Raw genomic sequence first — 27,711 nt, forward strand, 5'->3', positions numbered from 1 at the left:
ACTCCTTTTGATGGGCTGCACCAGGAAGCTGTTTAGTATGGCAGACAGAGGGAGGCGTTGCTGGGAACAACATGTATGCTGTGTGCTTGTTTGCTTCCTGAACTTCTCCTGACAAGTGAGTTCTTGTGGAGGTACGTTCACCTTTGTCTACTGACTTTGAGTTGGTTTAGTGGAATTACTTGCTAGAGCAGTTTTGCATTTGTTTTATGGACTATTTGCCATCACCTGGTAGACTAATCTTGGCTTGCTTGTGGTTGGCTTATTGTTCAATGATTGAATATGAGTATTTTAATATTTGTAAATCACTGAGAGTTAAAGAATTGTAGCAGAATAAAAAAAACCCAATGAAATATAAAATAATTTTTAAATAATTTTATTAGCAAGATAGATCAAATAAATGAAGAAGAAGAATGCTAATGTTTGGCAAGAAACTATATGGAAAGAGAACCTATTGGAGGAAATATAAGCTCCATATGATATCAACTGCAAATTAATTTTTATACTTATTATTAAACTAGAGCTATAGAGAAACCTGATCAGCTGTACCCTCTGACTTGGCCTCTACATCATGAGCTACATCAGTAGGTATTACTTAAAGTTGTTGTATGTAGCATGCAAGTAACCTAATGTGCTAAGTATTTTTTTCTTAACATCATCTTTTTTTATAAAATTAACCGATACAAAATTAATATATCTAAGTTATGTAAAGGTGCTATTCCAAAATTATTTCCCATTATCTAAGCAACGGTTATGTTGGCCCGTAAAAATAATAATAGATTAACATATCTTTGTTCTCTACTCATTACAAAAACATTTCTCCCAGCTCTCAAAGCATTTGTTTATATTGCAAAGGATTTATGAAACCATTCTGGTATATCTTGACCCATTTGTGGTGATAAATTGTAGGATGTTTTCAACATTTTGAAAAAGATGGGGTTATCAAAAGCCATATTTTTTTAAGGTCGCTTCGCTAAGCAGGAAACAGCTTTGAGCAGAAAGCAGTTATGCACACAATACACATAAGTACATACAGAAAACACATAGGTGTATTGTAGTAGCTTTAACTACATATTACAGTTGTGTTGAACATTTCTGCTCTTTATCCTCCTGGAGAGGCTCCTGCAGCTTCCCATACTGAGTATTCCCATGTATTTCTTTTATATCCCAAATGAATTTGAGATCTATATCCTTCATTTGTTCCTGAAAAATGTTGTCAAACCTTTCACTTTGCGATACTGTCATAATATTCTTCCAGTCTCCAACAATTCCTGACGAAAAAGGAGCAGATTGAGGAATCAATTAGTGGCCCTAGCCTGTAATGTGTTCTCCTGAAAAGAGCCCCAGCATTGATCCTGAATCCTCACAGACCTACCCACCAATGGTGGGTTCCTACCGGTTCAGCTGGAACCGGCTGCGACCCAGGCCTGCCACACCCCTGAACTAGTTCTCGGGCGGTGCCATAGGTGCTTCCATCTTGTTTTGTCTTCTGCACATGCGCAGAACAATTTTTATTGTACTGTGCATGCGCGCGCAGCACACCCACGAGCGAATGGCAGTAGTGCCTGCCGGAACCCACCCCTGCTACCCACCATGAAGGTCCCCCCACTGCCAGTGAGGACCATCTTTTCATCCTGTGTATTCGGTACAATTTTGGAACCACTGTTCTGTCTTCCCACAAGATCCAACTGCTACCTTTATTCTCTCATAGCATATTTATTCATCAGGCAGTAAGTAAAAAAGTGAGTTTTGGACTCAACAATAGTCCCAACTGAGATTTTTATAGTAATGCATTACTTTGGACAATTTTTTCAGCAGGATATACAGGTAGTCCTTGAGTTACCACCACAATTGAGCCCAAACTTTAAGTTGCTAAGTGAAACATTTGTTAAGTGAGTTTGCCCCATTTTGTAACTTTCCTTGCCACAGTCGTTAAGGTGAATCATTACATTTGTTAAGTTAGTAAAACGGTTGTTAAGTGAATCTGGATTCCCATTGACTTTGCTTGTCAGAAGGTTGCAAAAGGGGATCACATGACCCTGGGACACTGCAACCGTCATAAATATGAGTCAGTTGCCATGCACCTGAATTTTGCTCATGTAACTCTGGGGATGCTGCAACAGTCGAAAGTGTGAAAAATGGTCATAAGTCACTTTTTTCAATGCCACTGTAACTTTGAACAGTCAGTAAATGAACTGTTGTAAGTCAAGGACTACCTGTATAACATAAGCATGAATGAAAAAATAAATAGTTCTTTGCTTAACAAAAACAATCAGTTCTTGCCCAAGGGATCCACAAAATGGATTCTTACTGCCTTATTGGATCTGGAAGTAATAAAAGTGGGATCAAAACTTAATAAGTAAAAAGCTGCATTTCTGAAGGAGCAGGAAAGAGCCAGCTATTGCTCAAGTTGCAGGGGCATCCTCTCTCTTTCCCTCCCTCCCTCCCTCTCTCTCTCTCTCTCTCTCCATTTCCCATTTCTCTCCCTCTTTCTTTCTCTCTTCCAACACAACCTCTCAGCCTGTTTCAGCCCCCTTTCAAAGCTATATCTCAAGTTCTGGAAAATCCAGGGGAAAAGCTTCATCAGAAAGAACTGGATTCTTCACTGTCCAAGCCAGAATGGGCCTGCAAGGCCTAGAGAATCGAGGCCATGTCCTTTCTGTTCAATGGGAGTTGAACTGATCAATGGGAGTTGAACTGATCCTACCCCCAAGAATAACGCGAGTGCAGAATTCGCCTCTCCTCACAGTAAACTAACATGGATTTTGCCCGCTGAAGGAGCGGAAATGTTCGTTGAACACTGAGGATGACATAGAGCTACCTCAGGTATATGGTGGGGAGAGAAGTCAATGTCTTGAGGACACAAGAGAAAAAGAAGTGGTTCCTGAAGCACTTTTGTCCCCTGGTTAGATGCAAGAGAGGAAAAAAACCAAAGTTTGATTTTGTTCTGTCAGTATTACCTTTGCGTATATGCTTTACGTTTGTTAGTCCAAAACACTCTTCATATGTTTTCACAAAATTTGCCCTGGGGTCCGCTTTCATATTCTTGAATGTAGCCATCTCCACAACTTTGTCCACTTCCTGGCTGCTCAGCTCTTTTCCAATAAATTTGCATATTTTAAGTACTACGCCTCTAAGATCCTGGAAGAAGAATTATTTGCTTTTGGAATATTTCTACAGTATACCCTTAATTTGGAGTCAGCTCCATTGAACAGACTGGAATTGATTTCCGAGTGAAAGCATTATATAGAAGAGCGTTAAACGTTTAAAAAGTGTCATTTATTTCTTTACGCGTATAAAACGCTGGTGGAAATGAATTGGATGGAGATCCTGGACAACAGACACTTTCAACTACACCTATATCAATTTCAGATGAAACAGGTTACATGTGTATGTATGTGTTGCAAATAACTACATGCATATACATGCATAGTTGTAAACACATACACACACACACACACACCTGTATTGATGTAATGGAACATGTTATATGATACCCTACTGTTTTTTCTCCATCCTATTAGGGTTAGTATCCTAATGTTTTATTAGTTTTGTAATAGTTGATTACAGATATCTATATATTTTTTCTTCAGATCAACAATTATAGATCTTATTAATGTATTTTCAGCTCTGTATTGTGTGTTATATCTTATGTTATTCATCTAGAAATGTTATAGTGAGATGGACACCATATAAACCAGTGGTTCCCAGGTCCCACAGGGGGGCAATTTGATTTTTAATGGGGGGCAATTTGAACCTTGTTTAAATCAAGTTAATGACCTTTTAGGCTTCCTCCGCATGAGTAAAGTTCACTTTTTGACTAAAGTAAGAATTATATGTCACAGGGGCGGGGGGGGGGGGGCATCAGGATTTTTTAAATATGCTCAGGTGGGACATGGCAAAAAAAAAGTTGGGAAACACTGACATAAACCAACTAATTGAGCAATTAGTATATATCCATTCCCATCATGCTTTTTCCTTGGGGAACAAGCAATGTTATGCAAAGAACACAAAAGGAATAAGGCAACCAGGAGAGGAAGAAATCGAACTATGGTTAAATCAAGCTAAATCAATATTGTGCAATATACCTTTCCAATCTTATCAGCTTCATCTAACTATCGTTTTCTCTGTCTTCTTCTGCATCCATTCACTGTTCCTTCAAATATTTGTTATGTAATTGATCCTAATTAATATGACTAAATCATTGCAATAAATGTGCTTCTCTTATATAGGTTACTCTCATTTGTATTTAATCCACATTCATTCAGCACTTATTAAATCTTAATGCTGACTCTTCTTGTTTCATCACTTATTTACAGTTCCATTCAACTGAAGTTTATATTTCTGCTGACCAAATCTCAATTCCTTTTAACAAATTGAGCAAAGCATGCTCCTACATGCAGTCATTTTCATTGTATTCTTTGTATTCTTTGTCAAATATTCCTTCTCTCTGGGCAACATATTATCTCCCTCTATCAGCATTCGTATATTTTAAACTTGTTCTGCTCTTTAATTCAATTCTACTAATTGCATGGATGTAACCATTTCAAAGAGTTCAATGATTCAATCCATATTTATATTAATTTTCAAATCAATATTTCTCATTCTACATGTCTTCTAACTATCAGTGAGAATCATTTGAATTATCATCCAACATGCCATTATCTATGTATGTAGGCATTGTCTACATAAGTATAGGAATGTTCATATACCTATGAATATCAACAGAAAAGTAGTTATTATATATACTAACTTATAATGGGAACATATCAGTAGGGTTAATTAATGACATCATCAAAATAAACTATCAAAATCCATGGGGTAAAGTGGTTACTGGGCCTCTCCTTCCATCACTCATGCTTTGATCACCTTGTGGGTTGCTACATACTCTACATGGGGCTACAGTTGTACAAGCAGGCCTTGTTATAGCCATGTAACACCGCTGTTTCATCAGCTGCATTGGTTACTAGTAAGTTCCAGAGCATAATTCAGGCTACAGGTATTGCCTACAGAACCCTACATGGCCCAGGTATTTGAGAAACCCTTGGCCTTTTGTAGTGCCTGTGAGACAGAGCTAGCTATTTGGAATGTGTTGATCATCTCTAGCAGGACTAGGGAAGCTGGCCTTCCTTATCATAGCATTTGCTCTCTAAACCACCATCCTCTTAGAAATGCAACTCTTCTTCACTTTTTCTGCCTTGAAGTGAACTCTAAACACTTGGCTTTTTTCCCAGGCTTAGACTAGGCACACACACACCCTTTATGTGGGGAATGATGTGGAAAAGTGTTGTGGTAAACTGCTGCAGAACTTGTAGAATGGAAGAGACCACATCAGAGGTGGGATTCAGCTGGTTTGGACCGGATGTTAAGATTCTGCGCAGCTCGGCGGACCACTGGCTGCCCCGCCCAGTCTGCCCCTCACTGCCCCGCCCACCCCATCTCTTACAGCCACTTCTTTTCTTGCCTTGTCTGTTTTGGTCGCTCGCTTGCCTTGCTCGTCAGCCATCGCAGCTCCTCTAGGCCCTAGATCACATAGCACCCCTGGCTCTCTGGTTCCCTCACCCGCTTTCCTGGCTCCCCAGCCAACACTCTCACCTAGGCCCTCTCTAGTTCCCTTGCCTGATTTCATGGCTCCCCAGCCATCGTGCTCTCCTGAGACACTGGCCTGACCCAACTGCTTCTCTCTGCCGCTGCTCTTGTTGGTGGCCTGCTGGAGCATCTTGTGCAGCACAGTGAAATTTAGCAGCTGTGAGCTGCCGCTTTGGGTCCGGTAAGTCCCATCTGGAAAGCACTGCGGCAGAGAGAAGCAGCATTTAATCTGGCTGCTTCTCTCTGCTGCAGCGCTTTCCAGATGGGACTTAGAGGAAAGTGGCAGCTCATGGCTGCTAAATTTCACTGGGCTGTGCAAGATGCTCTCCTAGCAGGCCACCAGAAAGAGCAGCAGGGAAGAGAAGCCGTCAACCTGGAGAGCACATGGAGTGTCTGTCCAAGTGCCCAAGGCATGTCCAGCACCAACAAGGGCTACAAGAAGCGGCTGCAAGCAATATCTCACAGCTGCAGTGTTTCTTATTGGTGCTAGGTGTGCCTCTGGCACTCAGGGAGATGCTCCACATGCTTTCCCTTTCTTCCAACACTCGTGCAGGGAACGTAGGCTTGTAGGAGCAACAACATTTTTGAGCTTGTTGAAGAGGACTACTCTGCTTGTTGAAGAGGACTACTCTGCACCAGCCATGAAGTTTCCAGCCTGGAAAATCATGCAACATGAGGTCACTAAGCTCCTGGGTTCCTCGCAGGCGTGCTGGAAGAAAATTGGCAGATGGTCAGCTGAAGCCAGAGCCTGGCTTGGAGAAGCAGCAGACAGACTTCAGGACACACAATCTACCCCTCAAGTTCCAAATGCCCAAACCAGCGAGCTGGAAGGGAGATTCTCCATCATGCTGGGGTGTACATATGGACCGAGTGGGCTTTTTGCTTTTCCCCTCCCCCCACCTTGCCATCCCGACAGACAGCCCAATGGAGGCAGAAAACAGGGCGTTTCCATCGGCCCTTCTCTTCCCCCCCCCAGCCTCCTTTTACCTGCATGCGCCAGGCAGGCTCAGCAGGCAGTCACGATCTTTAGATGGGCTTTTCTTTTGTCAGCCCTGGGGCTTGGAATGGTACATAGGAAATTGTCCTGTCTCTGCAGCATCGCCCCACCTGCACTGCACCACCTTGCCGTGAGTGATGTTGAGTTGGTCCACTCAGTCACATGACACCCCCCCCAGCCACGCCCACCCAACCATTTAACTAGTTGTTAAATTATTTGAACCCCACCACTGGACCACTGGACCACATAGATCAATTCAAAATCATTGTTGACTGCAAAGGAATACTGATCAGCTGTTTGCCAGCTAGCAGAGCACTGGAGACACTCAACAGTGTGTCTCTTGGGGCAGCAGTAAATTTATTTATTTATTTTTTTAAAAAAATGCCAACGGGCAGCAAAGGTTGTTTGGCAGGTTCTATATTGTGCCCACCTGCCTTAAGGTATATCTGTTGTTTTCTTATATAAAATTATTTGGTTTTATTGATTTGTTGCATTTTAATTTTGTGAATCTACCTACAGTTTTCCCCGCAATCCCTTAAACATATGTGTTTAAGGAGCTGGTTTTAAAACTCAACACCTACAATTACCTCTGTTAGATTTTTATTTATTTCAAAAGCAGTCAAAAACAGATTCAATACTGTCATGCCCTAGGATTACCCCAGATCAATGCAATCATGTGGAGGGTTACCACAATGATTCACTTTAGGGCTGGGTACCAGCCTTTCCTAATGGATTAGGTAACCAATCATGGTGACCTCTGTGCTATCATGGATTTTGTCTGTTTACCTCAATGATGTCTAATGATTAAACTACTGATAAACTTCCACTAAACCTCCACCAAATTCCTTAAATATATTTTCTACAAATATATTAAACAGCCCAAAGGGACATTGTTTTGTCTTACTTCCTCATCAAACTTGCACCATTCCATTAGCACTCTTAAGAAAAAGTCACCTTTTCAGCTCCACACTTGGGTAAAAATCCCATCATTCCATCAAGCTATGCCTTTTATTGATATATGTTCTAAATCATCCAATGCACTAATTAACACCTATGCCTCTAAGAGCAGTGCCTCAGTCAACCACAGCTTCACATTAAAGAAAGTTATTACACTTCTGTGGAATCTGAAAAGCTGGCTGCTGGATAGTTCCCTTGTCAAACTCTTAAAAGAAGGACTAAAAGAGAATAGGATTAGAAGAATGGCGTTTTCTTGCTGTATTTCCTCTTCAGGAACTTGATCTATCCAAAAGCTTTGGAATTACACCTTTTTTTCCTCTTGTCCCTTCTCTATACACTTCTTTCAGTGAAAAAAAAAAAGCCCTGTCTGAATCAGCTCTAAAAACACTGCTTAGCTGCATAAGCAGAGAATTAGCAGGACTTTCATTTTCAAGTTCTTAGTAAGAACTTGCCAAACTGGAATAGTTTATGTTGAGTGCAAAAAAAAAACATGCACAAACTCTTCTGTCCTTGAAAATGTAAATGTCAGTTGTTCAGAACATTCACAAATGTTCAACCATAGATACAAACAAACATTACCTACAGCTGCATCTCTATTTGTCTAGGCCTATTCCCTGAACCCTATTGACCTTGGCAAAAGAATACGGCATTTTTCAGAGTATAAGATGTTCTGGAGTATAAGACGCACATTAGTTTTTGGAGAAACTAAGAAAACAAGAAAATAATTTTTGCCTCTGCCTACCAGCATCCATTGGTATTCATCTGGCTAGCATCCTTGCAGCAAACAGCCTGGTCAGCTTCAGCATGTTATCGCAGCCTGTTTCAGCATGAGCAGCTGATTAGTGGTTGGATCGGTCTCACAGAATACTGCCAATCAGTAGTTCCAGGCCTCCATGTATCGCGTTTTTGGCTTCCACGCATCACATTTTTGGCCTCTGCATGTTCTGTTTTAGATCCATTCCAGGCTGCCGGGATTGCCACAGCACATTGCTGCTGATCACCACCTCCCCATGTCATATTTTCAGCCTCCATGTGTCCTGTTTTTGGCTCATTCCAGGTGGTGGGGATTGCTGCCGCCGCTGATCCTCGCTAATGGAACTGGCCAAAAACGCAACACACAGAAGCCAAAAACGGGGCATGTGGAGCGATGATGTGTGGCAATGTGCTGTGGTGATCCACACAGCCTGGAAAAGGTCTAAAATGGGGTGTGCGGAGACCAAAAATCTGACCCCTGGAGACTGAAAAGTGTGGGGGCTGGCAGGTGGGTGGGGCTTTGGCAACATTCACTGTATAAGACACACAGACATTTCTAACCACTTTTGAGGGGGAAAGTGGGTCTTATACTTCAAAAAATACGGTAAGTGGGGAAAGAAGTGAATAGTCTCACCTGGATCATTTCTTCATAGCACAGGAAAAGAATATTTAATTCATTCCGATGTGTATACCAGCCTTTCACATGATCGAAGACCAAACTGCTAGCAACTGTTGGTTCAAGCAGAGAATGGAAATAAGAGTGGTCGTACTTAAGATAATACTGATTCCTCATAACAGCTTACTGTCCCACTGGGTCCCAGGCCATAGTTTGAGAACCACTAGAACATTTCCTCTAGTGAATCCTGTTAGAACAGCGGTTCTCAACCTGTGGGTCATGACCCCTTTGGGGGTCGAACGACCCTTTCACAGGGGTCGCCTAAAAGTCTTGAGTGTGGCTCTTCCACAACCCACATGCCCGACCTTGCACTGGCAGCAATGGAGCCATGGCGCTCCACCAGCAAAGGCGGCGGCTGTGGTGCTGCTGGACGCTTCTGCTGGGTGCACTGCTCTCACTCTCGGGCACCTGACTCTGCTAAAGCCTGCTCCTCCTCTGCTACATCCCCTAGCCCCCCCGACACTGCCCCTGCCCACTGCCCGTTCGCCCTGCCTGCCACCCGCAAGAAACTTCTGCAGAAGTGGTGCGCCTGCCCCGTCGCCTTCCGCCCACCACCCGCCCACTCCCTCGGCCTGCCCGGCGTGCGCTCCCTCGGCACCAAGCCCCACTTCTTCAACTGGCACTACAAGCAGGGCCTGGAGTGGTACAGATGAGGCAGCTCAGTGGAGCTCGGGAAGCAGCTGCCATGGGGAACAGGCGGGGGGAGAGCCACTCAGCAGCCCCTGCCCTTCATGCCGGGTTGCCTGGCCACGGTGCTCTGCTTTCGGTCAGGGCCGAAGCATCGCAACCTCATAGTGCTGCTCCACGTCTCGGGCTCCCCCGTGACCCACAAGCTCACTCGGGTGCCTGTCCTGTGCCCCCCCCGTGTGCTTTCCCAGGTGCCCCGCCGACCCTCCACTTCCTCCTCGCCCGGTCTGAGGCGGCGGGGGGAAGCGGTGCTCTTGCTTACCGCCCGTCCCCCATTTCCCGGCTGAGACTTCCTTTTGGGCGACCCCCTCCTCCTCCTCTCGCAACCCCCTGGCCAGCTGTGGTGGGGCGGGAGGGTGCATACACATGGGGAGACTACCCATAAGCGAGTACCAAAGAGCAGCAAAGGTGTGCACGGGGCGGCTGGCTGCTTGCTTAAGGAGGGTGAGGGTCTTAACAGGGCACAAAAGGATGCAGCTTCTCTCCTGCACTATGGCTCCAGCCATGACCTTGCTGTGTCCTCCATGTCTTTGGCCGAGTGCGGAGGGCACAAGCTCAAACCTGAAGTGACAGGAAGCGAAGGCTGCCTAATGGGCGAATGTGGTGCAAAGGGAGGTATAGGGCTGCTTTGCTCCTGCACTAAGGCTCTGGCGACCCTCCTCCTTCTCCTCTCGTGTGAGGGGGAGGGATGACACAGCAAGGCCAGGGGATTGTGAGAGGGGGAGGAGGGTCACCTGAAGGGAGGCCTCCACCATGGCTGGTGATTGTTCCTTAGCAGAGAGAGAGAGAGAGAGAGAGAAGGGGGGAGGGAGGGAGAGAAATGAGAGAGGCGGAGGAAGGGAGATAGGGAAAAAGAGAAATGGAGGGAGGGAGGGAGAAAGGGATGAGAGGGAAGGAGGGAGAGAGATGAGAGACGGAGAGAGAAAAAGAGATTGGAGAGGGAGAATGAGAGATATGGAGGAGAGGGAGAGACAGATAAAGTGATTAGGGAAGGAGAGGGAGATAAAGAGGGAGAAAGAGAGAAGGAGAGATGGAGAAATGTGTGTATGTGTGTGTGTATTTCCCATAGAAAAGAAAACAGCCACAAAACCTGGGAAGCCGTGGCTAGTGGGAAGAAACTCGGTGGGAGTGAGTAACATCGTTTTGGCCATGCCCACTCAGGTTTTGTGGCTCCCGGTGTTTTCTTTTCTCTGGGAAACGGGCCCAAGTGACTCTTTGAGTGTTTAAGATTGCAGACCCCTGGCCTAAGACCATCAGAAAAGACATTATTTTCGATGGTCTTAGGAACCGAGACACTGGTTCCTATGGTTGGGGGGTCACCACAACATGAGGAACTGTATTAAAGGGTCGCGGCATTGGGAAGGTTGAGAACCACTGTGTTAGAACCTTATTACTATGTTGGCTGACATGGCTTTTATTTTAATAGAGAGAGGTGGTGGTTCGTGAGTTCAATGTTTTCCCCACACAAACCAATGAGAAGCAACTGTGCAAAGTGAGATTTAGCCTGCAGTTTCATTGGCAAGGGAGGAAACTTTGGATTCGTTAGATCTAAGTTGTCCCCTATTGTTGAAATCCTTCAAACTGAGTGTTGTCATTGTCAATAACTCCAAGAAAACATACTAGCAAATCAGCCCTTTTTGATAGTGATGTGATAAATATTTTATTTCCATCTTACCATTTCCAGATAAGAATTTTTGAAAATACTCCTCCAAATTACATGCATTTACTATTCCATGGAACGAGTTGTAATAATGAAAAAAGGACACTAAAATGTCTTTTGGATTTCGGTACACATAAATCACCTGCAAGAATATATAATATACGTAATCTGTAATAAATACATTCATTTTTAATAAACTGAGGATAACTTCTAAAGTACATTGAAAAATGTTCTTATAAAATTATGTAAATGTTTCCCTTTTTCTGAAATAAAGTATATTTCATTGGCCCATGTTTTATTCTCTCTTCCCTGTCATGAATTAGAGTACAATGAGATATCGTAATTGGCTATATAGTAATTGGCAATATTAGCAATCAAACAATAAATAATATCTTAATCAAGAACCTACCAACATAGTCACACAGTAAACAACAGCCTAATTAAGGAACAACCAAGAACACTCCTTCCAACACTGGCAGGGCAAGCCACTTCTATACAAAATGAGCAAACTCCACTCCTTTCTAGCACTGAGGATGTTATCTAGTTGGGTAATGAAATGTCTGCAATTTAGAGAACACCAAGGACCCACAATTGACTCAACATTTTTTTGTGTTTTAATGGATCAGTCTCAGAGGTGGGGTTTCATCCGGTCTTGTCCGATCAGGTATGCACGTACCACTTGGAATAATTTTGTGTCTGTTCCCGTACTGGGGCCTCTAGAGGCCCTGTACCAGAACAGTCCCTCCCCTGGCCTGCCCCCCTGCTCCCTTCCTTCCCCCCACCCAGTCACCGCTTGCTCGCCCCGCCTGTCCGCATCATGCTTGCCCCACCCACCCACTTCCTTTGCCGGAGCAGAGGACTCAGCTGTTAGAAGAAGCCTGTGCTTCCTTCTCTTTGATAAGCACCTTGCAAAACTGGGACTTTGCAAACCACTTCCCAAAGAGAAGGAAGCAGGCGCGGGTCTTCTTCAGAGGAGCTGAGGTTGGAGCGGACCCTGGGTCAGTTAGAAGCCCACCCACTGCCACCATATGACCGCTCTGTGGGCACAGCATGCCACCAGAGTGGCGGGGCTGCCCTGGAGGGCCTCTTCTGGCCAGGAAGGATTGCCAGAAGAAAGCCAACTGCAGCTGGCAACTGGACATGAAGGAGCGGCTGTCCAGCAGAGCCGGGAGTACCCCCAGGTCAGTAGGGTGGCAGGGAGATGGCGCGGGGCTGGACTGGAGAAGGCAGGGAGGCAGGACATTGAGGCTGCCCTGGGCACCTGCACAGGATGCAGCAGCTGCTGGGCAACCACTTCTTCATGCCCCATTATCGGCAGCAGTTGGCTTTCTCCTGGCGATCCTGACCAGGCATCCAGATGGGCCTTGGGTCAGTCTGAAGCCGCGCACTGCCGCCATGTGACCACTCTGAGAGTACAGCCAGGAAGGATTGCTAGGAGAAAGCCAACTGCAGACCGGAGTGTTCCCAAGTCAGTGAGGTGGCAGAGAGATTGCATGGGGCTGGACTGCAGGTGGCAGGAAGGCAGGGGTTGAGGCTATGCCCCTATACTAGCAAAAAAAAAAGAATATCCCTCCGTCCTGGAATTGCGCTGCAAGGTAAGGAAAGTACGTCTTGAGACAGACCTCCCCTCCCTCTTCAGAGATCTCATGTGGAGAGAGAGCGGCCTGGTTTGAATGCGGGCGGGCGAGAGGTTTAGTGGCTAGTGCCTCCTTCGCTCATTCGGGTGGGCGGAGAAAGAAAGGAGGCATGCAATAGCCAAGGGCGAAGGCATTCCCCTTTGCTCTTGGGGCTGCGGTGCTTTATCACATGCCTCCTTTCTTTTTCAGCCCGCCCCAACGAGCGAAGGATGTGCCGACCCCAAACCACTTGCCCTCATTCAAATCAGCCCGCTTCCCAACTGGCAAAACAGACATTTTCACAGTAGTGGCTGAAGCATAATCCCGGGCAGTCAGTTCCGGCTCTCCCTTCCCCAAGCACGTCCCGTTGCTGTTGCAGCCACTTTTGGTGAATCCGACGTGGCGGCGATGGCAAGAAGCGGCTGCCAGTGATGCTCTCAGTGAGGGCAAGAAGCAACTGCCACACCGGATTCACCAAAAGCGACTCCAGCAGCAACGGGACATGCTTGGGGAACGGAGAGCTGGAACTGACTGCCCGGGATTGTGCTTCAGCCATCGCTGTGAAAATGTCTGTTTTGTCAGCTGGGAGGCTGGCAAAAAAGCCTCCATTTCCCCATTGCCACCGAACAGTCCATGCCCTCCCCCTATGGATTGATGCCGCAGGAGCAAAGGAAAGAAGCCGGGCTTGGGAGGGACCTTCCCTCCCCCTCCAGAGAGCTCAAGCTGGGAGAGATGAGGTGGGCTGGTTTGAATGCGGGCGAGTGAGCGATTTAGTGGCCAGTAGCTCTTTGACTCGTTGGGGCAGGCGGAGAAAGAAAGTAGGCCCTAAGGGGAACCTGGAAGTTTGGGAATAGTGACTTCTGGTTTGTCTGTAGATCCGTTTTTCACCCTCCGGAGCTTTCAGGGAAGCCTCCTGAAGATTCCGGAGGTCAAAAATTGGCCCTACAGACAAACCGGAAGTCACCATTCCTGAACTTCTGGGTTCCCTGTATGTCTGTTTTTTGCCCCCAGGAGGCTTCAGGTAAGCTCCTGAGGCCTCTGGAGGAGGCTGTTTTTGCCCTCCCCAAGCTCCTAAAAAGCCTCTGGAGGCTGGGGAAGGCAAAATAACTGTGGCAAAAGTGTGTGCATGGGGGGGGGTTAGTTGATCACGTGCATGCGCACGCGTGGGGGGGCACACATAGCATTATGGGTGTGGCACACTGGCTCACAACCCCCCTTGGCTGCTGTGCTTTTTTGGCATGCCAGCCAAAAAAGGTTTGCCATCACTGTCCTATACCATTTCAGACAAATGGCTCTCCAAACTCTTCTTTAAAAAACCTTCAGGGATAGAACACCCACAACTTCTGGAAGCAAGCCGTTCCAGTAGTCAATTGTTCTCATTTGTCAGGAAATTTCTCCTTAGTTCTAAGTTGTTTCTCTCCTTGATCAGTTTCTATCCATTGCTTCTTCTCCTGCCTTCAGGTGCGTTGGCCTTCTTTGTGGCAGCCCCTCAAATATTGGGACCACTGCTATCATGTCACCCCTAGTCAGTGGTGGGTTTCAAAATGTTTTAGAACCTCTTCTGTAGATGGGGTCTGCTTTGTGGGAGTGGCTTGCTGGCCATGTGACCAGGTGGGAGTGGCCAACTTGTAAAATGTGGTGAAACTTACTTAACAACGTTCTTGTTTAGTAACCAAAATGTTGGCTCAGAAACTCTGGCATTTGAAGCATGCAAGTCTTAAAGCTGTCAAGTTACAAGACCCTTGCACCCCTAACCCTTTAGAAAAAAAACCTGCAGGGGTGTTCAAACTTGACAGCTTTAAGACTTGTGGACTTCAACTCCCAGAATTCCTCCTCCAGTCATGTTGGCTCAGGAATTCTGGCATTGAAGCGTGCAAGTCTTAAAGCTGTCAACTTACAAGACCCTTGCACCCCTAACCCTTTAGAAAAAAACCCCAGGGATGTTCAAACTTGACAGCTTTAAGATTTTAAGGTTTAGATAGGACTCTTAGAGGCGGGCAGGGTGATTGGTGATCCAGCCAATCGGTGAGTAGTGGGCGGGGCAAGTGTGGAGTGGCGGGGGGAGGGAGCTGGATCCGGTTCTAAATGGCACGGTAGATTGGTGGAACCTCTTCTATAGAAGAGATTAGAACTGGCAGGAACCCACCTGCCCCTAGTCCTTATTGTCACTGGACTAAACATATTCAATTCCTGCAAGCGTTCTTCATATGCTTTAACATACAGCCCACTAATCATATTTATTGCTCTTCTCTGTACTCTTCCTAGAACTCAACATTTTTTTTGATATGGTGGGGTTTAAAACTGGATGAAATATTACATGTGTGTTCTTACCAGAGCTTGGATTTCAGTGCTGTAAACATACAGCTTGATCAAGAAACCACATTTGAGGGCAAAACAAGGGACTCTATGAAGGCTCTAGCCTGATTGTTTCTGAAAAGCCCCCAAAACCTTTGATGCCTTCCACTTGCCTTTTCTTGAGCTTTGACTTTTTCTCAGCATCTCTTGGACCCAATGACAAGGAAACTTCTTTCTGAAAGGGGAGGAGCCGAAGTCGCAACGAGACGACGTGCAATCTCAATGCTCTGAGATTGCAGTCGATACTTTTGCCACTGGGTGGTCCAAATGGACCTAAACTGTCCTGCAAAGACGGTGAACAGGAAGAATATGTCTTGCTGATCTCAGGGACATCACAAAGTCCCTGATTGATCCAAGAGAAGTTCTTCAAGCCAGTGACAAAAAATCCAGCCATTTAGCTGATGAAGTTGGGGCGGCTCCAAAACGGAAGGATATGGAGAGAGAAAGTGTTTCCAGCTGGTGAGGAATTTTTACTGTTTTAAAAGTGACTGCCTATAAAAAACGTAAAATTAATTTAAATTGGAGAACAGAAGAAATAAGCAACAGAATTAAATTTGGAATGGTTCTGGACAGTGGGTTATTTTTTAAACGCTATCTTCATGGATGGAATTTATGCAAGCCTTTTAAAATGAAAGGATTAAGTTTCCTTCTTCTATGTTTTTTTCTTATTGTTTGTAATCTATGGACTAAAATTCTCTTTCATTACCGTGGATGTTTTTCTAACTCATTTAAGAATCGGACTTTTTTTTTTAACTTGAAATACAAAAAAGATACAAAAAGAAACAAAGAAAATTGCAACAATAACACTGCTACTCGGAGGCTGGAGGTTTGTGTATTGGAAACGAAACACTTATTTTTTTTCACTGATTACCCTGACACTGACACTTCAAGGTCTTACAGCTTGTTTATAGAAAGTGATAAGAAGAAAAGCACACAGATGTTCTTTTGAAGTATATTTTTAACCAGAGAAAGGTGAAATGTTATTGTGAATCTATGCTTAATCCTGTTAAAACCTTCTAAGCTAGAGCAACAGTGTTTGTTAATTGGAGACAATGGCACAATTTCAACAGTGGAAAGAAGTTTTAAGTCTGCAAAAGATATTCTCAGAAATACAGAAATTATCAAACACACATGAGAGGATAGAGAAGAAGTTGGAAGACTTAGTGCATCTAACAGCAAAATATGATGAAGTTGAAGATGTTTATCAAATGGAAAAAGTGGTGGTTAAAATCCTAAAAATCGAAGAGGAAAATGAATATAAAGAAATTAAAATTGCTGATATTTATGGTGATTGCTTTGTCTCTGAAAACGTAAAGAGTGGAATACTGAAAGAGGATTTAAATGGAGGGGAAATCTACCTCAGATGGCAAGATACAGAAGAAGAAAAAACAAAAGAATTTATGGATTTAAAGAGTGAAATTTTATTAGCAATATCATTGATAACACCACCGGCAATCAAAAATAAGCTGATTAAGGAAACAGAAGAAGGCCATCGAAATTACATGAGAGATTTTATAAGCAAGGAGTTGCTAAGAGGAGTCCATACAAAGCTGATTAAGGAGATGATTAGAGGACTGACACCACAAATGGCAGAAGATATGAGACTGTTTTGCTACTGGAAAGATACAGGTTGATAGATGGAAGAGTATAATTTAAAACTAGTTAAACTTAGTGAAATTTAGTGACAATAGATATAGTTAAATAAATAATTGATAATGATAATAATGTATACAATGTGTAGTGTTATGATAAGTAGTAACTGGATATGAATATTGAATGGCACCCATGAAAGGATGATTAGAAACCCTTTTGGATTATATATAAAAGTTAATAAAAAAAGAATTAAGTTAGATTCAGTTAAGTCTTGATTATTAGCGGGAAAGTGATATGATACAGGATATAGTTAAATTAAGGAGGGATAATGATAACAACGTATGTATATGTATGGGTACAACATAAGGAAATGGGATATAAATTGTAAACAGTGATTTGGAAAGAAGGATTAGAAAACTTTGTTATCAAATATTATGGATGGTTAGCTAGAATAGGACATAAGGATTCAGTGTTATTGGAGGATTCTAGAAATAGTAAATGAAATGCCAGTATGTGGTTATGTATTAAATCTTGGTATATTTTATGATGAAAGATGTTTAAACAATTATAGTCAAATGGAAATGGAGGTATGATGATGGTAACATGTATAAATATTTGAGTTAAAATACTTGAGTTAATATGAATTATGTTTGTTGACTGTGGAAGAGATGCACGAAAACATTTTTGTAACCAATTAATACACTTTCTGCAGTATGGAAAAAAGGATGTGTTGTGTTTGTTTTGAAAATTAAAAAAAAGGATACTTCTTCCTTAGACTTCTCATTGAATAGCCATAATTCCAGTTCTTGAGAGCTATTGCCTTGCTTATGTTTTCTTTTCCACTTCAATTTGTGACAGAGATTTCTCTTGCATTCAATGTTCAATGCATTCATCTGGTTGTGGACTCTGTTCCTATACCACCTATGTCTGTATTTCTCCCTACTTGATTTTGGTTTATCATTTGGTTTATAGCAAAGTGGATTTTTTTCCTGCCCTAATTGTAGATTGGACCAAAAGACGTTTTGTCTTTTAAGAATTTGTGTGCACTCCTCGCCCTCTTACTCACATAAAGGTTAATACAGTTGCATTAAAGTGCTTTTCCTCCTATAACTTGTACTCGTGTTCATTCCTGCTTTTCTCCTACATGTATATCTACACATATATGCATACATATACAAATATACTTATACAATCATTGCATTTTTCAGCTAACTCGTTTTTATAGTCAGAATAGAATAACAAGATTGACCTACTTTTCCCTTTTTGGCCTTCAGTTTCTTGGGAACTAGGTAATATGGCAGATGGGACATGATGATGCGAGGTGATGGCATCTGGGTGATATCCACATTGTGTAAGTTGTATTCTATGGATGCACCCCGACGTGATATGGGAATATTTTCTGTTCCATTCCGATGGCCTTCGTACAAAATCAAGCATACAATATTCTGGGTCCAGATAGTTCCTAAAAATGAAAGTCAACTTGTTTTAAACTTGTTTTAACCTATCTGAGTTTCACGTTATTTATATCACCAAAGTTGTATCACTAAGAGAAGAAATAATGTGCATTTGTCTGATTTTAAGTAAAGAAATCAATTAAGACCAAGGTTGGAATAATCCATATAGTACCTGTGAACAGAATAAACTTAGTATAGTTTTAAGCATATTCTATGCTGTCAGACTTATTTTCAAGTGAATTCTGGGATTCTCCTCATCACAGAATGAGCGAAGCTGTATCACATACTCATACATCACCTAAGGAGAAAACTCACTTAAAATCTAGAATTGTTCCATTTGACATTTAGACATGTTTTAAATAGTATTTGCTTATTGTATATAAGTGAGAATAGTATTTGATTATATAGTGAATTGTATGAGGTAATCTATGATTCTGAAGTTCTGATTTGAGAGCTTTTAGGATGTCAAACCTATGTCTCCATATGCACCAAACTCTAAACTCTGAGACTTATGTTTGTCCCTGGAGTAGGAAGGAATTGATTTCATAGTAAAGGGATGTTGTTTTGCTCCTTCTAGAGCTTTTCTTCCAAAGGTTCCACATTGAGGAAGGAAGGAAGGAAGGAAGGAAGGAAGGAAGGAAGGAAGGAAGGAAGGAAGGAAGGAAGGAAGGATTACTAAAGTGGTGTTAAATACTGTAGAATAGAAATATTTATTGGCCAAGTGTGATTGGGCACATAATTTGTCTTTGGTGCAAATGGTCTCAGTGTACATAAAGAAAAAATAAAATATATTCGTCAAGAATCATAAGATACACTTAGGAAACAATAAAAACAATATAAGTTTTAAAGGTAGAAGCAACATGGATAAAGCAATAAGTAGGAAGAGATAGGTACTGGTAAGGATGAGAAGAATAATAGTAATATAGTCTTAGTAGATAATTTGACAGTGTTATGAGTATTAGTTTGGTGGCATTCGGGGAAAAATGTCCTTGTGTCTTGTTGTTTTGGTGTGCAGAGCACTATACCATCATTTTGAGGGTAGAAGTTGAAACAATTTATTTACAGGATGTGAGGCAGGGGTGCGTTCCTACCTGCTTGGACTGGTTTGGCTGAATAATTTTTCAGGCACCAAACTGGTAGTAATACTGGCAGGAACCCATCCCTGATACGAGGGGTCTGTAGATATTTTTACAGCCCTCTTTTTTACTCGTGCAGTATACAGGTCCTCAATGGAAGGCAGGTTGGTAGCAATTGTTTCTTCTGCAGTTCTAATTATCCTCTGAAATCTGTGTCTGTCTTGTTTGATTGCAGAGCCAAACCAGACAGTTATGGAGGTGCAGATGACAGACTCAGTAATTCCTCTGTAGAACTGTATCAGTAGCTCTTTGGGTAGTTTGAGCTTTCTGAGTTGGCGCAGAAAGAACATTCTTTGTTGTGCTTTTTTGATGATGTTTTTGATGTTAGGTGTCCATTTTAGGTCTTGAGAGATGATAGAACCTAGAAACTTGAAGGCCTTTATTGTTGATACTGTGTTGTCTAGTATTGTAAGAGATGATAGTATAGGAGGGTTTCTCCTAAAATATACCACCATTTCTGTTTGTATTTAGTTCAAGATTGTTCTTGTTGTACCACATGGCTAGTTGTTCAACCTCCCTTCTGTCTTGATTGAGACCAATCACTATTGCAGGGGTGGCGAACAAGTTCGACAAAAAGAGCCAAAATTTTAAACTGTGAGAGTCAGAGAGCCACACCACGTGCTCCCTTTCGGCGCTAAACCCGGAAGTACGGTCTTGCCCCGCCCCTGGCGACGCGACGACGCTTGCCTGCGCTCCACCAGCTCGGCTGGGAACGGAGACGTTTCCTCAGCGGAGCGGAGCGCCTGAAAGGGATGCAGGCTCAGCCTGCCAGGCTGCCACCACTCCACTGAAGACATTGCTGAGCAGAGAAACGTCTCCGTTCCCAGCCGAGCTGGTGGAGCGCAGGCAAGCGTCGTCGCGTCACCAGGGGCGGGGCAAGACCGTACTTCCGGGTTTAGCGCCGAAAGGGAGCGCGCGATCCGGGTTTAGCGCCGAAAGGGACAAAATCCAAACTTGGCAAAGAGCCACAGTATACAAAATAATGATAAGAGGCAAAGAGCCGCATTCATTTTCGCCGGGGGCCGCATGCGGCTCGAGAGCCGCGTGTTCGCCACCCCTGCACTATTGTATCATCTGCAAACTTTGCAGGGATCTTTTGAGATGCAGTCATTGGCGTATAGAGAGAAGTGGAGAGAGCACACAGCCTTGGGGGGCTCCTGTGCTAATTGTACATGTATCATGTGTGATTTTGCTGCTTCACCTGCTGTAGATACATTCTTTCCTTCTTTCTAGTTCTAGAGCTCTTGAGAAAGAAAGGAGCTTGGAAATTGTTTTTTCAAAGCCAAAACATAGAAAATACTCCAGAATCTTAAAAAAAACAAAGGGGAGGTAGAACCATGCAATCAACGAGGCTTGTTCTGTGAGCAAGGCTTTAATAAGAAATGCCTGATTTCAGTGATACAGACCAAGTTCCAAAATAAAGGCATTTATTTGTGAAGAGGGGAACTAAGAAAGGCCACAATCACATGTTCAGAATTCCAAACTAAATCAACATAATCAGTGCAATGTATCTATTCACAAGTTAGAACTGTGGCATGAGAAAGGTCCATTTCCTGCTTTGATGGAATCCGGTGTCATGTCTGCAAGCCATCTTTTCTTTTTGGACTTCAGGCCTGCCAAACTTTCTACTGTGGGAAAATGGGAGGGGGGATTATATGGAGTTGGGTGATATGTATCCATAACAACATTCTTCTTAGAAACTCAAGGTCATCCTTTGTCTCTGCACCTGGCAGGAACTGGATGGGTGGACTCTGTCTTTGTGGCAGTGGGAGATTGGACCATGTGATGGACTTGTGGGTGTGGGGGCAGGATCTTGAACTTTCCACTGGGTGGGAAAATTTGAAGCTTTCAGATTCAGGTTTTCCTAGATGTGCCAACATGGCTCTCTTAATAAATAGGAACTTTGAGGAAGCTTTTGCCTCAGACTTTATTTTGGATGCTATTTGGAACCCTGACATCCAGTCTTTCCCCCTACCTCTTCTTTCAAAAAACCCAAACCAGAGAAAATAGTTTTCAGAAAAACTATTCTTGAAATTCTCCTGTCTAAAAAGCCCTTGAATACAAAATATCAAAGTAGCTATTAGTGACTTATTTTTTTTCCTGGCTGATAGAGGGGAGTCAGAATATGGAGGAACTTATAGTGTGAATAGTAAAGTGCACCAAGCTATAGTACAGAAAAAGTTCCTTCTCTTTTTTGGGTCAAAGCAGGGGAAGGAAGAGTTAAATCTTTTCTTTCTGGGTAGGGTTTTTCCCATTCTTGAATGGGGAGCCTTACTTGGCTGTAATACTTTCAAAACATCCTTTAAGTAAAAGCGTGCAGAATTCCCTTTGTCAGTAAAGGATACCAATATGGAGGACTTCTTAGATTCTCTTAGCTAATACCAGATTTTAAAAATAATGTATGCCCTTTCAGCAGAGCTATTAACTTTTGCTAAATGCAGAATGATTTCCAACAAGAAGCGTTACTTACTTTCATACAGAGGGGCAGAATGAAACTTCTCAGAGAGAAAGTTTAGTTACAGTGTGAAAGTTAAATATAAATTACTAATATCATACTGTAGGAAGTTAACACCCACCCTTCTCCTAGAAGAATGAAATGCTTTAGGAAATATTAAAAGGGCAGAATATTTCCCCCTAAAGGGAGGCAGAAACTCATTCCCCCCTCACCTTTGTCAATGAGGAGCCAGAGAAACATGTATTTAGGCAAGAAACAGACTCACTCTTAATAGCTCCCCCCCTTTGTCAATGGACCATTAAAAGGCCTATTCTACATAACAAAGATCTACCTCCTGGCAGACCCAGCTGCAACAGAAACTCACCACATGGCATCTGGGAACTCAACCAAGCTTGGGACTTGACACACAACCTACAAAGTTAGCTAAGAACCCCCTGCCCCTGGGAGTTTGACAACCAATCAGAATACATTTCTTACACAGGAACAGGAAACAGAGAGATGGGGCCGAACAGAGAGTATAAAAAACCCAGGAACTCTCAACAAGCCCTTCCCCCCCCCTTTCCCTAACATCTGAAAGCATGTGATCCCCCTTTTCTGTTCAGGAGCTGAGGCCACGTGATCCTGTCCACCATTAAGCCACCTTTCCAAGCAGCCTCCATGTTTCCAGTGTCCTTTTCCCCACTTGGAACGGAACCCAGAAGAACATTTCTTCCAACAATTTTACAGAATTCTTACCAGACTTTGGATAAGTGTCTATGAATATGTCACTATCCCTCATTTCGAAATCTTCTAATGCTTCCATGAGTTCAAGTTTCATTAATTCTTTTGATAAATTATACCCTTTATAGTTGAATAATTCTGCATGTTCTGCTTTTTGCATAATACCAGGGCTGAAATAAAAGAGAAATTAGAGGGTTTTTTTCCTTCCTTAATACTAGCAGCATAAACAGAGGGTCAAGATCTCTCACTTTATAATTATTGAAATTATTGTTTCAATAATACACATTTGGCAACCTTCTTCAGCGATGATCCCCAAGAGAAAACAACTTGGAAAAAGTCTATTTTTTTTCCTACGAATGTTAAAACTGGAACTCAAAAAGTTACATTTAAGGTCTTCAATGTGATCAAGAGGAAAATAAGGAAGTTGGATTTTTTTATAGCTGTTACACCTACCCAGGACATGGAGAAACTTTTTGAACTTAATTTGAGAAAAACTAATAAAAATATATGTTGGTATGACCATTCTTTGATGGAAAGAAAAGAGGGATTTTAAAGTTTTCTGCAGAATTTAGTGGAGACTGATGTTGAAGGTGTTTTAGGAGATCGTGCAATTTAGAAAACCCAATTTTTATTTTCTTATTGTTTCTTGGATGAGAAGCAAAATGTTTTGAAAGAAAAACAAAGAAAATTCTTATTGTAATGATGATTTTTTAAAAAAAATCCTATTTATGCTATGAGTTTCTAGAACATTTGGAATTTCATTTTCAGCCCTTCAATTCTAGCTTCTCTTCATTGATTAAGTTATTAAAATTTTCAGTCTAAGTATGTTGTGGAGACTGTGGAGTGATTGTGGCAATATATGCACGTGAATTATAAAGTAATATTTATATAGTGAACAGCTAATTATATAGTGTATAGAGTCCACTATTTAATTGACAAATACCAATAAATAATACCCTAATCAAGGAACCACTAACTTAGACAGTCACACAGTAAACAGCCAAACAGATAAATTACCAAGAACACTTACCGTGTTTCCCCGAAAATACGACAGGGTCTTATATTTTTTCGACCCACGAAATATGGCCTTGGGCTTATTAGAAGGGGAGGGCTTATTATTTTTCAGGTGTAGGAAGCAGCAAGCCCACCAGCCTCACCCTCTCCGTCCCACCAACTGCTTGCCTGCGGCCACAATGACCCAACTTCTCCTTGCATCCTGGACTTCGCCTGCCCTGCTTGCTGGCCGCCGAACAACTGACTATGCTCCTCTGGGCTCGCGGGACGGGGGGAGCTCTTCCTGGCAGAACGAACGAACACACACACAGAGAGACACCCTCCCCCTCCAAGGCAGCCACATCCCTTCACTAACTTGCTTTCCAGCTCCATTCTCCACTCCACGTGCAGGACAAGAAAAGTAGACTGTGTGCCTATGGTAAAAAAAATTCCAGAAAATACCTTCCAAGTTCTCGCAAAAAAAAAAAAATCTGGCGAAGTTGGAAGTAAACTAACAAACTACTTTTCTTGCCCTGCACTTGGCAGTGGAGAATGGAGCAGGAAAACAAGTTAGTGGAGGGGTGTGGCTGCCTGGGGGCGGGGGGGGCGGGTTAGGGATCTCTCTCACACACACCCACATACCATCCTTTCCTTGGGAACCTGCACTGACGGCAGAGGCGGCTTCGGATAGAGCATTTGGGGGATGTGCGTCTGCGCTGAGATCCCAAGGGAAGAACGATTGCCAGGAAAAGGGGGGGGGGGGATTTTGCCTCTTATCCTGTTCGGAGTCTGTGCTGAGCTTCAGAACAGGATAAGAGGAAGGAAAATCTCCCCTCCCCATTTTCAAGCCGTTCGCAAAAATGCCTCATTCCGAGCCTTCAATCCTGGAATATGCTGAAGGCTCTTAATGGAACGTTTTTGCAAACCGTTTGAAAATATGGAGGGGGATATTCCTGCCTTTCCCCCTGTTCTGAAGGTCACAGGATAAGAGACAAAACCTTCCCTCCCGCATGCCTTCAATCCTGCAATCCTGGATAATGTGAAGGCTTGGAATGTGGCGTTTTTCAAACCTCTTGAAAATGGGGAGGAGGGATTTCGTCTCTTACGTATCCTGTTCTGACCTTCAGAACAGGGGCAGAGGCAGGAATATCTCGCTCCCCATTTTCAAGCCATTTGCAAAAACGCCCCATTTCGAGCCTTCAATGTCAATATGCAGGTGAGAAGTGACCTCCTGTAGGCATTAAAATCCATACATTTGGGACATCGGAAGAAGCCCTGCGAGGAGACGCTGCTGCCGAAGTGCGGGAAATCTCTCCCCCCCCCCCCCCAACCTGCAGATCGTCCTTTCAAAGAGGAGTTTCACCAGGACGAAGAGGTGGCTGAAGGCGGCGTTTGTGTCGCCTTCATCCTGGTGAAACTCCTCTTTGAAAGGATGATCTGCAGGTTGGGGGGGGGGGGTGGAGATTTCCTGCATTTTGGCAGCAGCGTCTCCTCACATGGTTTCTTCCAATGTCCCAGGTGTATTGATTTCCATGCCTTCTTTTCCTGTTCCGTGAGCTGGGTCCAATGTTCCCTCTAATTTTTTTTCAATGTGAGCAGAAAAGTATAGTGTTTGAGCAGCACATTTTCATGCCTGAGCACCTGAATTTTTTTCATAGATGTCACCTAAGACAACAACGAAATCAGTATTATTTGAAACTCAGTTATGTTTTTTCAAGGTACCCGCTTAATTAAAAGTGTTATATAATATCAGTATCACTTACCAACGCTCCTGCTTAGCAACCAAAATGTTGGCTCAGAAACTCTGGCATTTGAAGCACGCAAGTCTTAAAGCTGTCAAGTTACAAGACCCTTGCACCCTTAACCCTTTATAAAAAAACGCAGGGGTCTTCAAACCTGACAGCTTTTAAGACTTGTGGACTTCGACTCCCAGAATTCCTCCTCCAGTCATGTTGGCTCAGGAACTCTGGGATTGAAGTGTGCAAGTCTTAAAGCTTCAAGTTACAAGACCCTTGCACCCTTAACCCTTTATTAAAAAAACGCAGGGGTCTTCAAACCTGACAGCTTTAAGACTTGTGGACTTCAACTCCCAGAATTCTCAAATTTCTCCTTAGGTTGCTTCTCTCCTTAATTAGTTTCCATCCAAAGCTTCTTGTCCTACCTTCGGGTGCTTTGGAGAATAGATAGCCCCTTAGATATTGGAACACTGCCATCATGTCACCTCTTCTTCCTTCTTTTTATTAAACTAGACATACCCAACTATTCTTCATATGTTTAGTCTTCAGTCCCCGAATCATCTTACTCTTTGTTTGGCGACTGCCTCAGTTAGCAACTATTTGCAAATAAAATGGCCATTACAAAATCATTTTCCAATCAATGCACATATTTATGATTCCGTGTGCTCAAAACAAAGCACTCCACAAAGTAATATTAGCCTCCACCCCGTGGAATATTCTTCCCTTGGAGGTGAGGTGGGGCCCCACTCTGCTTTCTGAAAAGGGGTTAAAACATGGCTCTATTGGGCTTGCATGGGGAGCCCAGTGGAGCATCCAGGCATGGGGATGATTGGTGCCATAAAAATCCTCCCTTTGCCTTTATCAAATAATTTTGACAGGGTGTATTATTCTTGAAAAATGTTATAATTTTTTTAAAAAATTAATTCTGCAATTTAACTTAAACATTTTAATTTTTCTATACTGTTTTATATTTTCATCCTTTATTTTATTGTACATCAACCAGAATCCCTCTTTGAGGGAGATGGGTGACTCACAAATGTGAAATATAAAATAAACAAATAAACCTTGGTATAATTCATAAGAAAAATATATATCTTTCAATCAGCAACCATTTCCATTTCAGACCTGATTGTTGGAAAGGAACTCTGTTACTAAATGAGTAGTGGGTAAATACTCCTTGTATACACTGTATGAGAAGAACTGTGTTTAGTCTGGATAGCAAAAAATCAGGAGTCTGATACCATCTTTCCAAATTAACACTTTTTAAAGGTAAAACTAAAGGTTTGCCTCGTACATATGTGCTTGTTGTTCCCGACTCTAGGGGGTGGTGCTCATCTCCGTTTCAAAGCCAAAGAGCCAGCACTATCCGAAGACGTCTCCATGGTCATATGGCCAGAAAGACTAAAGGCCAAAGGTGCACGGAGAGCTGTTACTTCCCACCAAAGTGGTCCCTATTTTTCTACTTGCATTTTTACATGCTTTTGAACTGCTAGGTTGGCAGACGTTGGGACAGGTAAGGGGAGCTCACTCCGTTACATGGTGCTAAGAATTTGAACAGCTGAACTGCCAACCTTTCTGATCAATAAGCTTAGCGTCTTAGCCACTGCGTCCCATAACACTTTTTATTAAGAGGCATAAGCTTTTGTGAGATGCTACTCAGCTCCTTCTGATTCCTAGTTTATAGTAATTACAAATGTACATAGCTAGTTGATATTCTAATGATTTTATTAGATGACCATAATAAATACCTCATTAATCATCCATTTTAATAGCACTGATAAGTTTAATATTCTGGTTAACATATGAAGTCAAACTGGTTTAATCCTAAACAAATATATGAATTTTGTTATCCTTGCATCCACATGACAATTTTTTTAAATGAAATAAAATGTCACAATACTACTTTAAAATGAAGCTTAAAATCATTAATTTAACATCTTAATCAAACATTTTCTAATAAACTACTATAATCCATCTTAATGCTAGGAATAAACATTTTAGAATTACCTTTATGGTTCTTTCTTGCTGATGATTGAATATCTCTTTCAGAAAAAAAGCACTGAACAGAGCAGAAGGAAAATGACACTCCTGAAATTTAGAAGCAGGCTTTTATCTGTTGACTATGAAAGGATGCACGAGGACTGGTTTTTTTTCTTTAAAGGGTTTGAACTCTAGACTATTGCCATCAGAAAGCAAACCTATATTGCATAGTCACTTCATGAACAACTGTTTTGCAATTCAGAATTAACTTGACAAAGCCAGATCTAGATCAAACACAACCTGGATCAATATCATGCAGGTGATGAATAGTAAAGGACATTGCATAAACCGTAAAGA

The 27,711-nt window shown here is 42.8% G+C and overlaps 1 protein-coding gene across 3 annotated transcripts; it reads right to left on the reverse strand.

Annotated features, from left to right (window-relative positions):
• Positions 1–357: 357 nt before the first annotated feature.
• LOC309388055 (amine sulfotransferase-like) lies at positions 358–27,499 on the reverse strand. Of its 3 annotated transcripts, none has more exons than XM_081945030.1 (7): positions 27,382–27,499; positions 22,661–22,815; positions 18,134–18,342; positions 11,332–11,458; positions 8,928–9,022; positions 2,958–3,138; positions 358–1,268 (listed from the first exon to the last, which is right to left on the reverse strand). In XM_081945030.1, exons 2-7 carry the CDS (start codon positions 22,803–22,805, stop codon positions 1,072–1,074), a joined length of 954 nt encoding a protein of 317 aa, XP_081801156.1. In that variant the 5' UTR covers positions 22,806–22,815; positions 27,382–27,499; the 3' UTR covers positions 358–1,071. The 3 variants fall into 3 exon arrangements, with proteins under 3 accessions (XP_081801156.1, XP_081801155.1, XP_081801157.1); XM_081945029.1 differs by lacking the exon at positions 27,382–27,499 and adding an exon at positions 24,015–24,127; XM_081945031.1 differs by lacking the exon at positions 27,382–27,499 and adding an exon at positions 23,676–23,918.
• Between the last annotated feature and the right edge of the window lie 212 nt (positions 27,500–27,711).

Source organism: Natrix helvetica (genome assembly GCF_964273705.1).
Source record: "Natrix helvetica genome assembly, chromosome: 2".
Lineage (NCBI taxonomy): Eukaryota > Metazoa > Chordata > Lepidosauria > Squamata > Natricidae > Natrix > Natrix helvetica.

Excerpts from the sequence above, each read along its gene's own strand:
- LOC309388055 (XM_081945029.1), bottom strand. Across the intron at positions 11,459-18,133 it reads TGAAGGCCAAAAAGGGAAAA|GTGATTTATGTGTACCGAAA; the intron begins GTAGGTCAATCT and ends ATATTCTTGCAG. Across the intron at positions 3,139-8,927 it reads GCTATGAAGAAATGATCCAG|GATCTTAGAGGCGTAGTACT; the intron begins GTGAGACTATTC and ends TTCTTCTTCCAG.